This window comes from Amia ocellicauda, chromosome 8, assembly GCF_036373705.1.
Source record: "Amia ocellicauda isolate fAmiCal2 chromosome 8, fAmiCal2.hap1, whole genome shotgun sequence".
NCBI lineage: Eukaryota > Metazoa > Chordata > Actinopteri > Amiiformes > Amiidae > Amia > Amia ocellicauda.
The window spans coordinates 13,593,094-13,606,399 of record NC_089857.1 but is presented as its reverse complement, the minus strand read 5'-3'; the positions used below and the strand labels follow the sequence as shown (position 1 = coordinate 13,606,399).

At 34.6% G+C, this 13,306-nt stretch overlaps 1 protein-coding gene across 3 annotated transcripts in view; it reads left to right on the top strand.

The window, feature by feature from the left end:
- The window catches only part of prdm8b (PR domain containing 8b), a 34,683-nt gene extending 25,477 nt beyond the window's left edge, over positions 1–9,206 (top strand). For 2 of the 3 annotated variants that reach the window (XM_066712095.1, XM_066712097.1), the window contains 3 exons: positions 5,875–6,098; positions 6,617–6,848; positions 7,391–9,206. In XM_066712095.1, coding sequence (XP_066568192.1) covers positions 5,877–6,098; positions 6,617–6,848; positions 7,391–8,640 — 1,704 coding nt within the window. In that variant the 5' untranslated portion in view covers positions 5,875–5,876 and the 3' untranslated portion in view covers positions 8,641–9,206. Of the gene's footprint in view, positions 1–3,275; positions 3,552–5,874; positions 6,099–6,616; positions 6,849–7,390 lie in introns of those variants that run through there. The other variant, XM_066712096.1, reaches the window with a different exon arrangement.
- The last annotated feature ends 4,100 nt before the right edge of the window (positions 9,207–13,306 follow it).

Genomic DNA, 13,306 nt, shown 5'->3' with positions numbered 1-13,306 from the left:
GGAGTCAGCAGTAAACTAGATGAAAGCAATTGTGTTTACATGCAACATACATTTTATAAATAATTAAATAACTATGTGTCGTAGGGCATTTTATTTTAAAAACAATACAAAATACATTTGGCAGATATCATGTCTCACTGAGCATGCTAAATTGAGAGGGACACAAAATCTGTTGAATGTCCTTCAAGAAAAGAAACTTTGAAGTTACACTGAAGTAATTACCTTTCTGATCTTTCTATAGATATTTGTTATGATCTTTTTATGTGCTAATAAGGTCCCACCCCTAATTCACTTTCGTCAGCGAAGAACATCTTTCCAATAAGACTGTAGATTCAATACTGTAGATTAGCTGTATTTCCCCGGTCTGTGAGTCTCATTCTGTTATGGGCGTCTTTGCACATGTATAACATGTATTTCTAATTCCACTGTATGGAATTCACAAAGAAACCCACTCTTCTTATATCTCTCTGCAAACAAGGTACACAGCACAAACTCTGCGATGACATACACTTCATTCTGTGGGCTCCTGCCTTAAGATGCATTAAGAAACATTATATGTAATTTCACTTTAACATATATACACTTGGGATATATTGGAATAACTTGAAAGCCTGCTACACACAGATACAGACACAATATAATAAAGTTGCCAGTATATTGTGTGACCCCTGAATGTCAAGATCTATGCTGCAAATTGTTTGGCTAACAAAAGGACACAATCTATGTCTAAGTTTCACATTAAGAACCCCAGTGACAGTTTGCACAGCATACAGTTATTTAAAAGGAAAATCGTCCCCTTCAGTGAAATGCCCACACACATGCACATGCTGTATACAGAGATTTTAAAATCTGAGTGATGCAAGAATAACAAAACAACTGAATCTACTTTATTATATAGGCTACATTACTTTATTTCATACTTGCAGAACATGAAAGATCATAATGTAACATAAATAGAAAAAAGTATTACAATAGTATAAAATAATATTGCTTCTGTGCCATGATTATACATCCCCTTATCTCATTAATTGTTTTTCTTTTCTTTTTTATATATATATTCTCAGACATCCACACCATTTCTACTCAACCATAGCCATCCGTTACTATTAGAGAGTGGACCTTGTCTAAATTATACATGTCCTTTTTGGGTGTTTTATGTCTTTCATCGAGAAAAAACACAGTTCTCATGAAGATCGATAGACTAGTTCATCCACATTCATCCTGAAAAGGCTGCGGACACACATTGATTAAGATCCACATTCATTATTTGTTGATTTACTTTGTCGTGGTTGTTGTTCTTGTTGTTGTTTGCTAGCTCAATTGTGGAGTTTCTGATTCCCTAAAGGGTTCAAAGCTGTACCCTGTCTGTGTATTAGAACAGAGAAATACCTTTCAACAAATGGGTAACCAATCTGTATAAAAGATTACACATGCTGATCTTGTGCGATAGGATTGTATACCATCTTTTTAATTACTGAGATCTAGGGATACTTATTGCAAACTGACTAATGCTATTTCTGAGTCAAATTCAATTCAGAATCAAAACCAAAAGACTCCTCCAGAGGAAAAGGTTTACCTGTCATGCACCTGTGTCCAAAAATACTTTTGAGTACACCTGTTGCGTTCAGACCCTCATGTTAGAAGAGCCTTTAATCTACAGAACTATACAATCGAATGCAATACCATTAGCAAGAGAAATTAGAATTAAATGAGAAATATTTTTTTCTGTGTAGATGGAAACTTCTCACTTTGCGAAGATTATTCTGCATAAATAGTAAAGAGCGCTATGTCAGCTATGTTGTATGCTGGACTTAAAACATTGTTATACACACTACATGTTTTAAGTTAAGAATACATTTTATTTATTTACACCAGCTTGTTTTTATGGTCTGAGTCTGCCATCCATGATGTCAGTTACATATTAGAATATCAGGATAGTATACCATTATTGATTGTTGTTTTATTTATTTTTGACTGCTTGTGAGCAGAAAAACAAGAGCAAGGTTTATTGTCTGTAAATATGGAAGGTATTTTTTATACTTATTTAAAAATGAGACTTTCTATTTTTATATACAACTTAGAGGTAAATTAAGTGCATTCATATACAAATCAAATTACCCTCCAATTGTTATTGAAATAGTTACCTAGCAGTTCCTGCCCAACAAATCCTTGCTGCTGCTTTGGCCTTTCTGTATAACGGTTAAAACAACAAGCTGATTAAATGAGACAAGTTACTTTACAAGGCAGTTTAACGCTGATAAGTAAAAACAGAAACTCAAAGTTAAAAGTATAAAAAAACGAAATTGACATGCTCTCTGAGACGTGTCACTTGTCTGAAAATGTATATTAATATATTTAGTATTTAACTTTAAATTATTATTATTATTATTATTATTATTATTATTATTATTATTATTATAAGCCTCTGTTTTTTTGTTAAACTCCGGTCAAATGTTCACCTCAAAACAATACAGGTGTACCTTATAGAAGTGTTATTTTCTCTGTGTAACATATGTGTGTGTATATATATATATATATATATATATATATATATATATATATATATACACACACATTCAATATTTATTATACATTGCATATACAGCTGAGCAGCTGAATGAGGGAGAATTAGGCTGATATGTCACAGCATTTTGATAAAATTACACGCGATGCTTTACTGTATAGCCTACAGTTCTTGTCCAAACAATGTCTATGAAAAGCATTTTGCTAGTTTATTTCTATTTTTTATCAGAAGTGCAGCAGAACAATAATTAAACAACAAATAATAATAATAATAATAATAATAATCGTAATGATTTTTATGAGTAAGTCCTAGTTTGCGAAGCATACCCCTTCTGTTATCTTTATGAAAAACGTGATATATATATATATATATATACACACACACACACACAATATACTAAGGTATGTTATTAATCTATGAAATTCAATCTTTAGAATATACCCTAATTATGGGCATACTTTAAATAACTTTCAAACTATAATTTAACTGCAATGCATTATTAAAATATTGAACAAACCTGGTTTCTGTCTGCAGGTTGGCAGCGCTACAGCCCACAGTCTCGGTGCAGCGCAAACAATTGGCAATTTTTTTTAAATGTAAATCATGCACACACACACACACACACACACACACACACACACACAAAAGTCAAATGTTGATACAGCCGCACACAAACAACACATTAACATTGATAAAAAGGGCTTCTTTAAGGTAGAGGTACATCTCATCAGTTGCAACTTGGCTACTGAAGAGTTAAAGGGAGGGGACGCAGAGTAACACGCCTCACTGGGCAGATTATGTGCAGCAAACAAAAAGTGTGTGTCTGAGTGCCAGTCAGTCATTGCATCGGGTCCATCTGCACAACTCTCTCCGCACACACAACACACTGGCACTGTCCACTGGCAGGGACATGCACTGACTGCACGGACAAAGTGAAGGCGACAAAGTGTGTGGGTTTTTTTTTTTGCGGCCACATTGCATCCAACATCCGTTGACCGTTGTGGATTATATTATTCCTAACAGCACGGTAAGTACGTTTTTAAAAATATTGCATTGAAAAGAGGCGATAAAAAGTGCACAGCAATACAAAACTGCATAGGCAATGCATGAGAAAGGAGACGGGACTGTCTGTGGGCTATAGAGCATCCTTAACAGGGCGACTTTAACAGCAAGGTCTCCAATTCTCTCTTATTTAACATGATGATGATGAATAATAATATTATTATCAATAATAATAATAATAATAATATCAATTATTATGAATATAAGTATTATTATAGCACCAAATGAGAGACGTATGATTAGAGTAACGTTGTCCAGCAGTGTCTGTGTATTCAGAGGTCTCTGATCGCATTGAGCAGAAATGCATATTCATTGAACCTTTTGTATGGTTCCCCCCAGTGAGACTGCGACCCTTATTCACTATGGGGGGCTCTGCTGGGGGGGAAAGATTACTTTTTTGGTGAATGATAACTTTAACAATTGAATGTTGCTAGACGTGGCGGTGACTAGAGCATATATTTTAGCACAACTAAAACAGATTTAAAGCTCTGTTTATGTACTTATGTATCCAGTCTTTAAAAAAGTACCCCCCCACACCGCCCTTTCTTTATTCTTCCCAATTGTAACGCTTCATTAGGCAGGACCGTGCTGTCAGAATAGTAATTCGGGTGACAGTTTTCAGCCAGTTCCCTTTGCATGTCTTCAACCTTGGTGTTGCAAAGCGAATATAGACAATTTTACATTGAATATTAAGATGAACAGCATTGCACCAAGTAAATAAACACCGTCGTATTTATATGGCAATGCGTAACGGACTAAAAGTAGGATGCATTGGGTAGGCCACATTTAATAAGATTATATATTATATATATTTCTCCTATCATGAAAGAAGTTGCACGTGCGCTCCACGGATGCCTTGTAGACTCAAATATGCAATTAAAACATTGTTGTATTTGACTGTTTGATTGTTGATTGTTATCGCCGTCAATTAGGCTACAGTTGTGAAAATCCAAAAGACTGAATGGGTGAACGGATACTGAGATGAATGGCATGATAGTTGGTTTAAACATGAGGAGTCCATACTTGGCGATTTGTTCTGTCCAATAATAATAATCATCATCATCATCACCATAATATTATTATTATTATTATTATTATTATTATTATTATTTAGTATAAAAGCATACAATGAGCGATATTAACATGCATTTACTTTAACTACTGAATAATAATAATTATAATAATAATAATAATACAAGTATAATTATAATACATGTATTATAATGAATATATTATAAATGTAGTATTATAATAGGCCATACTAATATGAATAATTATTATTATTTCGAATATGAAATATATCCAAGTGAAACTGGAATTCGACATTAAAATTGATTAAACTACCTGAATTTACGGTACCTTTAACAGATTATCCAACAAGTAAATCTATCTTCCGTGTAGAACAAGATAACTGGGATTCGCCTTCATCCATAAATAAGCGTGCAGAGGTAAAAACTAATTAACTCTGCTTGCTGCCTTAATTAAAGTCTCGGAGGGAAAGTGCTGGATTATGCTAATGAGGAGACACGGGTTCCCTCTTGTCGGATGGAGTAAAGGTTGGCCGACACGAAATCAGTGACTTTGACAGTCCACTCGAAATCCATTCGACATGCTTCTCTCTCCTCTCTCGCTTTCTTATTGAGATTTCTCCCACGTCTTCTTCCAGTGCAACGACAAAAGAAAAAAAGATCATGATATAGGCTACATGTCACAACAACGCTTCCAAACACGACATGTGCATGTGTAACTATCTTAAAATATAATTTGAACAAAGTGTTTTACTCTTAAAAAATTGGTTGTTTGATCTGCACTTGCCGCTGTCTGGCACAGATGCACACATTTGTATGTATCCACAATAAACAGCGCATACACATATGTATCTTTATGCATCATAAGCAACAAATACGCATTTATCTTTAGCCATCATATGCAAAAAACGCAAATGTGTATCTTTATGCATCATAAGCAACACATACAAATATGTATCTGTATCTGTCATAAGCAACACATACACATATTTATCCATCCAAACATGTATCTGTATGCATCATACACAACAAATACACCTGGACTGCACAGAGTGAGTGTTGTCCCTGCTTCCAGATATTTTGAAAACATTGTATCCCTTGGTGTAGGTGCACCTTGAGTTTTCCCAGTCATAATTCAATTACGGGGCTCTGTAATGGACCTGCACTGGGACGCCCTTGAGAGCTGCTGAAGTGCACACATTCAGACCTGCGATGCCTGGACGGGACCGGTCACTCACCCCCTTGTCTGTCTGCCCACAGAGATGATGGAGGAGTCCAGCTCGCACAAAGTGCTCTGGGACGGAGATGCCAAGGCGGTGCAGCAGTGCCTGACGGACATCTTCACCAGCGTCTACACGACCTGCGACATCCCGGAAAATGCCATCTTCGGACCCTGCGTGTTGAGCCACACGTCCCTGTACGACAGCATCGCCTTCGTGGCCCTCAAATCCACAGACAAGCGAACTGCACCGTACATCTTTCGGGTGAGAGTTTTTACAATATATGTTCTTATTAAAAAAATAAATATATATATATATATATATATACACACGTTTGTGTCTGTGCGTGTGTGTGTTTGTTCTTATTCTGGTTATAACCAACGTTTGTTAATAATAATAATAATAATAATTATTATTATTATTCATAATCAAATTCTCAAAAATACTGTAAATGTTTATTGGACAGAATTGTTTTTAATGTATCCTTCTTTATTCATACTGACTTGATTTTCTTTGAAGAATATTATTAAACAGATGGCATGTGATGTGAAAATTAAAAGATTATTTCAACTAGGAGACGTGCTGCGCTGGGATGGGGCAGGAGGGGATTTTACCATTAATAACACGCATTCACTTTTTTAAAGTCTGCAAATACAACTTGCGTGCTTGATAATAATATTATTATTATTATTAATAATAATAACAATAATAATAACATTGCATAGGCTAATGTGTGATTGCGAGGTTGTGCCCTGTGTCTGATGGCCCTCTTGTTGCGGTAGGTGGACACTTCAGCGGCCAGCGGCTCCTCGGAGGGCCTGGCGTGGCTGCGGCTGGTCCAGTCGGCCCGGGACGCGGAGGAGCAGAACCTGGAGGCCTACGTGAAGAGCGGCCAGCTGTTCTACAGGTCCCTCCGCCGCATAGAGAAGGACGAGGAGCTGCTGGTCTGGTACGGGAAAGACCTCATCGAGCTACTGCTGCTCACCTCCAGCAGAGCACAGGGCAAAATGAAAGGTATTATTATTATTATTATTATTATTATTATTATTATTAATTATTACTAGCACTTATTTGCACTCGCTTTTCACCCCCCAAGATACTTTTTTATGTGAACTGAATTTTGTGTAGTCAAACCATTATAACGTTTGTGGCTGATTTACAAGCTTTTGAGAACAATACAAAATGGTTAAGCTTGTTCAAAATAGAAAATAAAAAATAAAACTGTCTTTAGCACATGCGTTGCAAAATATAATGCACCGAGTAATTGTGGTTGGTCACATGCCAAACTCTCACAGGGTTATACAATGAATTAATTAAAAGCATAGCATAGCCTTTACTAAGAGGATAAAGCTGTGGATACCCTATATTTAATTACCTTTTATTACATATACATGACATATAAGCATATAGTCTACTATTATTTATAATCTACATAGTTTGCTTTGTATATTATATTATTATTATTATTATTAATAATAATATTTTCATATCGCTATAAGCAGTAGTTTCTTATACTGAATTCCCTTTTCCCTAATCTGTATTTCTTTCTTGCATAGGGTCTCCTCCATATTTGTGCCCGGACTGCAACCAGCGTTTCCAGTTTGAGTTCCCTTTCCTGGCTCATCTGAGGTTTCGCTGCACCAAGAGACTACAAACTATTAGTGCAGATGAGGAGTCTAAAGACCACAGTGAACATGGGAACCCACATACAGCAAGACCCAGTCCAAAGCATGGTCGATCAGAGGGATACTCTACTTCACAGGATGGGAAGCCATCGACAGACTTTCACAATTTAGCCAGGGATCTAGAAAATAACAGGTCGTCCCCAGTGAGTGACCAGGAGGCTGAAATCAGGAGCGAAAGCACCAATAAGCGGAAATTTTCGGAGGACAATGACAGCAGGCATGGAAATTTGTCTCGATCGGTCTCGTCAAAGGAAGATTTAGGAAGCACACCACATCACTACAGGGGATCCTACGGAAGTCTGGAAGACACCAGGCGAGCATTTTCACCCTCGAGTCCCGAACGCTCAGAAAGCAAAAGAAGTGCTTTTACAGAGGTCAAGAAAAACCCCCAGAGCCTAAAGCACAGCTCAAAAAACCTGGGGTCAAACACAGAGAACAAGGACAGCGGCAGGCCAAGCAGTAGCCCGGCAGAGAAACACATAAGTGTGCGGCAGGTTTTGACAGAAACGCAACCCCAGTCTCGCATAGACAGCGGTTCTATCGGGAGCGCTTTCACTTCAGTTCCGCAGCAGCTCGGCAGCTCTGGGGAGAGGAAAAGTGCTTTCAGCCAGCCGTCCCGGTCCTTCTCGCAGCTGTCACCTCTCGTGATGACCCCAAAGCTTCTCCCCACGGTGGACTGCCACCCTTCCGTTGGGGACACCATCTCATCCAGCAGACTCTACCAGGCAGATCACTTGGCTGCCAAGCTCCAAAGTTCAGATCTCAGCAACAATTGCAACGTGCAAGGAGGCATCCCCAAGCAAAGCCCCTTCCTTTACGCTACAGCATTTTGGCCAAAGACCTCTGGACCTATTCAGCTACAGGTGCCCTCGGCGCTAACACTTTTGCCCCCTTCTTTCACCTCGCTTTGTCTGCCAGCACAGAACTGGTGTGCCAAATGTAATGCGTCTTTTCGAATGACTTCTGATCTCGTGTACCACATGAGGTCCCACCATAAAAAGGAGTTCACCATGGAACCTCTGGTGAAAAGGCGAAGGGAGGAAAAGCTAAAGTGCCCCATTTGCAACGAGTCTTTTCGAGAACGTCATCATCTGTCCAGGCACATGACTTCTCACAACTAACTATTTTGGAACTGCCTAGTTGCTCGCAGTTTAAAATTGGGAATATTCATGTAACTGGAAAATACGTCCTGAGCGCACACATCTTCACTTTTTTTTGGTTTGTTTGTTTACTTTTCAAGTGTCATGTTTTTGAAGTATGCAAATGCATTTTGTCAAGAAAAAAATATATATATATATTTATCATATGAAGCACTTATAATTTCGAAATTATGGGCAACCATAATGATATGTGTAAACGTAAGTTTAATTTTATATATAAAGTAAATAAATAAATATGTAGTTACATTCCATTGGTTTATTATTTAATGATTTTTCATGTTCACACAGAAAAGTTGAAATATTAGAATCTAACAGGATTCTGGTATCAAACTATATTTGAGAGTGCATGTAATACTAAATAGATATGGATTTCAAATACAGTCTATAAAGTACAGTGTAAATACCTGTTTTGTTTGAATACAAAAGTGTCATATTTTGTGTTGGTGAGGAATAGTTTCAGTGTTTCTTCCTTTTGCTGAAATTTACTATACTTGATAGTTTATCTAATTATGTTGAATGCTTTGACAATAAAATAGCTTTATTTTCATCCAAATGTGTGGAAGTTTATGCTTGTGTGATCAGTGTTGTTTACAGAGGTAAAACATTTTGCGGTTAATACTGAACCAATCTCAATGCAAAATATTAATTTATCTGAAATAATGGGGTGAGAGCATCAGCCATGAAGGTAAATCAAATCCACTCAAAGTCTTTAAAGAATAAAGCAAACTACTACACACAGCTGTTTTATGATTTTGACATGCTCAAATTCCATTTACAATTTTATTATTCCTGATTTTGGCATTTCTATAAATGTGCTGGGGATATGACTAATATAAAATGTCCCACACTTGTGTTTCAGACTGAACCCATGTAAATTGATTAGACACATTATTTACATTATTTTTTAGCGGAATCTCAATGTCCGCAGATGGTGATAGCAAAAACACCTGTTTGTATATGTTATAAACAGAATCACATTGCACATCCCAACAATACTCAGAGGGTTTGCTTAACACCATATATATATATATATATATATATATATATATATATATATATATAGTGTGTGTGTAAACTGTGTGAATCAAATGTATTTATTTTATTTACAATAGCACTGAGATCTGTCCATACATAAGTATGCACACACATACACTCAGACTCACTCATATACTCTTGTACATATATACAGCAATGCTCTCACCACACACACACCCTGCTCAGGTTTACAGCTTTCCTTTCAAGGACACATTTTGCAACCATTAAGACATCTTTGACCTCAATGTCCATATATGTATATGTGTATACGTTATGCTTTTATACATCATGGTGTTTTCCAACTTTTCGGCGGTATGGTGGAGGATCAATATGCATTGACACGCAGTTTTGTTTATAAAGGACAAAAAGCTAAATAATGTATCTATGTATAATTTATAATTTTGTTTTTCTGTGTGAGCTTACAGTATCATTTTGCAGCACGTCAATGCTGGCAGAGGGAGATGGGCATCGGTGTTTATTTCTCCGTGCGAATATCTCTCACGCGTTTTGATGAAGTAGTAATGAACATAATCATGAACATGAACATAATAATAATACTTACTGTGGACATTGACGACGACAACACCATAAATATCTCTAAGACATTATAGGCGACTCGTAATTCCTTATCAAGCTTGAAACTACAATATTATTTCATTTAAACAGGACACATATATATATATTACTACTTCTACGGCTAATAATAATAATAATAATAATAATAATAATAATAATAATTGTATTATTTAATACTATTATATTATTATTAATAATAGAATAATAGTTATTATTATTATTATTATTATTATTACAACAACAAGAAGAAGACTAACCACAAAGTGATTTATTATACACGCAAACGGCTCTACAAAAAGAGTATCAAATCAAGTATCAAGTTTAAGTTATTTACTTAGTTCTGTACATTATTTGTATTATTAGTATTAGTATTATTGTCGTTATATTATATTACTACTAATACTACTATTAAGTGTAGTTGCAGTAGTAGTAGCAGTAATAATATAACAAATATCAACACAATAATAATAATAATAATAATAATAATAATAATAATAATAATAATACAATTGTGGAGAGAATTCTTAAAATACACATGGAACAGAACATCTATTTTACGAAAAATAAATTGCTAGCGGTTCTATTATTTGAATAGCTAGTGTTGCATGTAAGACCAAACTACAAGAATGACACACTTATAATCTTCCACTTGCCGCAGTAAAAGCCTGCTGGAAATCGTGTTCAGCTCAACATTGTTTTAATTTGTGTTTGGATGCCACTCTTGATGATAGGAAACAGTCATGTTAAAACATTAAAACGTTTTCACTGCAATTCTTCAGTGCAACAATAAAATACTGTACTTTGTAATACCCACTAGCAGGGCTTCAACCAAGCAAAAAACAACGCTGTGATTTAAATTAACCGAAAAATAAAGTTTGATCAAAGAACATGTAACTGATGAACACACCATTCATTAGAAAGGACGTTTTGTTAAAAACTCAGCAAATTAACATCTACATTTGCAAATGTTTCTGAACAATAAAGCAGTAGCTGTGTGGCTGCTTTGTACTTAAATATTTTTCATAACGAGGATGTCCTATTACCCTCATATTGAAATAGTACAGTCGGGATATAAAAGGGGAAATTAATCGGATGTGACTAAAATCTCATTGATATAATTTATAATATATGTATATAATAAGAATGGAAAATATTGAATACATGGTTCTTTCTGTGGCATTAACCTATAAATACTACATTATTATTTTAAAATTATTATTATTAATATTATTATTATGATTATTATTATACTGTTGGTGTTAATGATGATAAGTATATTGTAAATAGCATTAAAAGATAATTGAAAAACATTTATAAACAAACATTTATTTTCAAATCTGAGCCGTAACAGTAGAATAATCCGATGAATATTAAAAATTAAAGTTTATCATTCCACTATGTATAATACAACGTTAATTTATTTTATAATGTAATATTAGCTTTATGAGATATGTATAATAAACAGATTATTATTATATGTCACTAATCTTTTTTCATTCAAAGATATTGTTTTGATTTCTGATCTCTTTCCAATGGAATTTTATTCTATTAACATAAAGAAGATAACGAGTATTTTAATTAAGTCAAGGAAAAAAGTATTTATTCTGCTTGAAATGCTATGACTACTTTTCAATTTTTTTATATAAATTACATGTATTTCCCCATTTTCTTCTTTCTAAACGAAAGATGTGCCACAGGCCAGAAGAAAGCCTAAAATAGCTAAATAGTGACACCAAGCTCTCAGAATGTGTAATTCAGAGGAATTTGGATATTGATATTTGTTAAAAATTGTATTTTTCTCACCGCTCTCGTCTGATTGTTCACAATTGCAAATTTAATTACATCCGATTCAAGCAAACACAAATCATATTAATATCACAAACCTTTTGATATTATGTTTTAAATGTGAAACAAATAAATAAATAAATAAATACATACATACATACATACATTAGTAATAATGTCCTCATTTTAACGGACAGCAACAGAATACATATATACATACAATAATAATACTAATATGACTACAACTACTATTACTACTACTAATAATAATTATAATTATTATTATTTGTAGTAGTAGTAGTGTAGAAGAAAATAATTTATACTTGAAGTATGTATTCCAACTAGTTCACTTATTCTACATTTCTTGCATGTTATATAGTTTAAAATATATTGTTTTTAATAATAAAAGTAGTGAAACATCATCATTAACTAAGCATTAAAACAGATGGCACTCATAAACAGTAAATATCTTAAAGGACTTTAAGTAAAAGTATTAACTCAATGTTAGAGAATCACCACAGTCAGAGCTTTCTATATCAGAGCTGATTCAATGTTTGTTTAATACAAGGTCTTCTCCTTATTGCGTAGTTTATCTATATTTCAGTATTTAAAAATGTCACTTTTTTTTTAAATTATGTTTCTTACGTTTTCATGTTCTGTATTTAACTGGGCCCATAGTTTCCCTAACATATAAATAAATAAAACCTCTGCAAGACTGTCACTTCTAGGAAGATCTGACATGACACTGAATTGTTTTAAAACCTGACCCTATAAAGAACACACTCGGTCATTATGGTTTTTAACTAATTCCAGGTTCTTTGGAAAACTGTGGTGGGATTTCAAATTAATTTCCTGTATAGTAAGCTCGGTGTCTGAATAATTCTACAAGCTTACTATTACTACAAAGAAGAAGAAGCAGAAGAAGAAGAAGAAGCAGAAGAAGAAGAGGCATACTGTAAAACAAAATTAAATTGCCACATGGCTGTTAATGTTTCTACATGTAATGCAATTAAAATCATACCATAAAGAAAGTTATTATCAGACTGCAGACATGCTGTCTTGGCTAAAAATCAACCTATAACTGGTAAGTAATTCAAGTAGTTCCAGCTGTTATGTGTGGTATTCCATAGCCGGAATGTGACAATATTAATTGTCCGTGATACTGCATCATGAGCAGTATAATCAGCCACTGCATGGCATATAACAATAATATTTATGACACCGTGCTTTC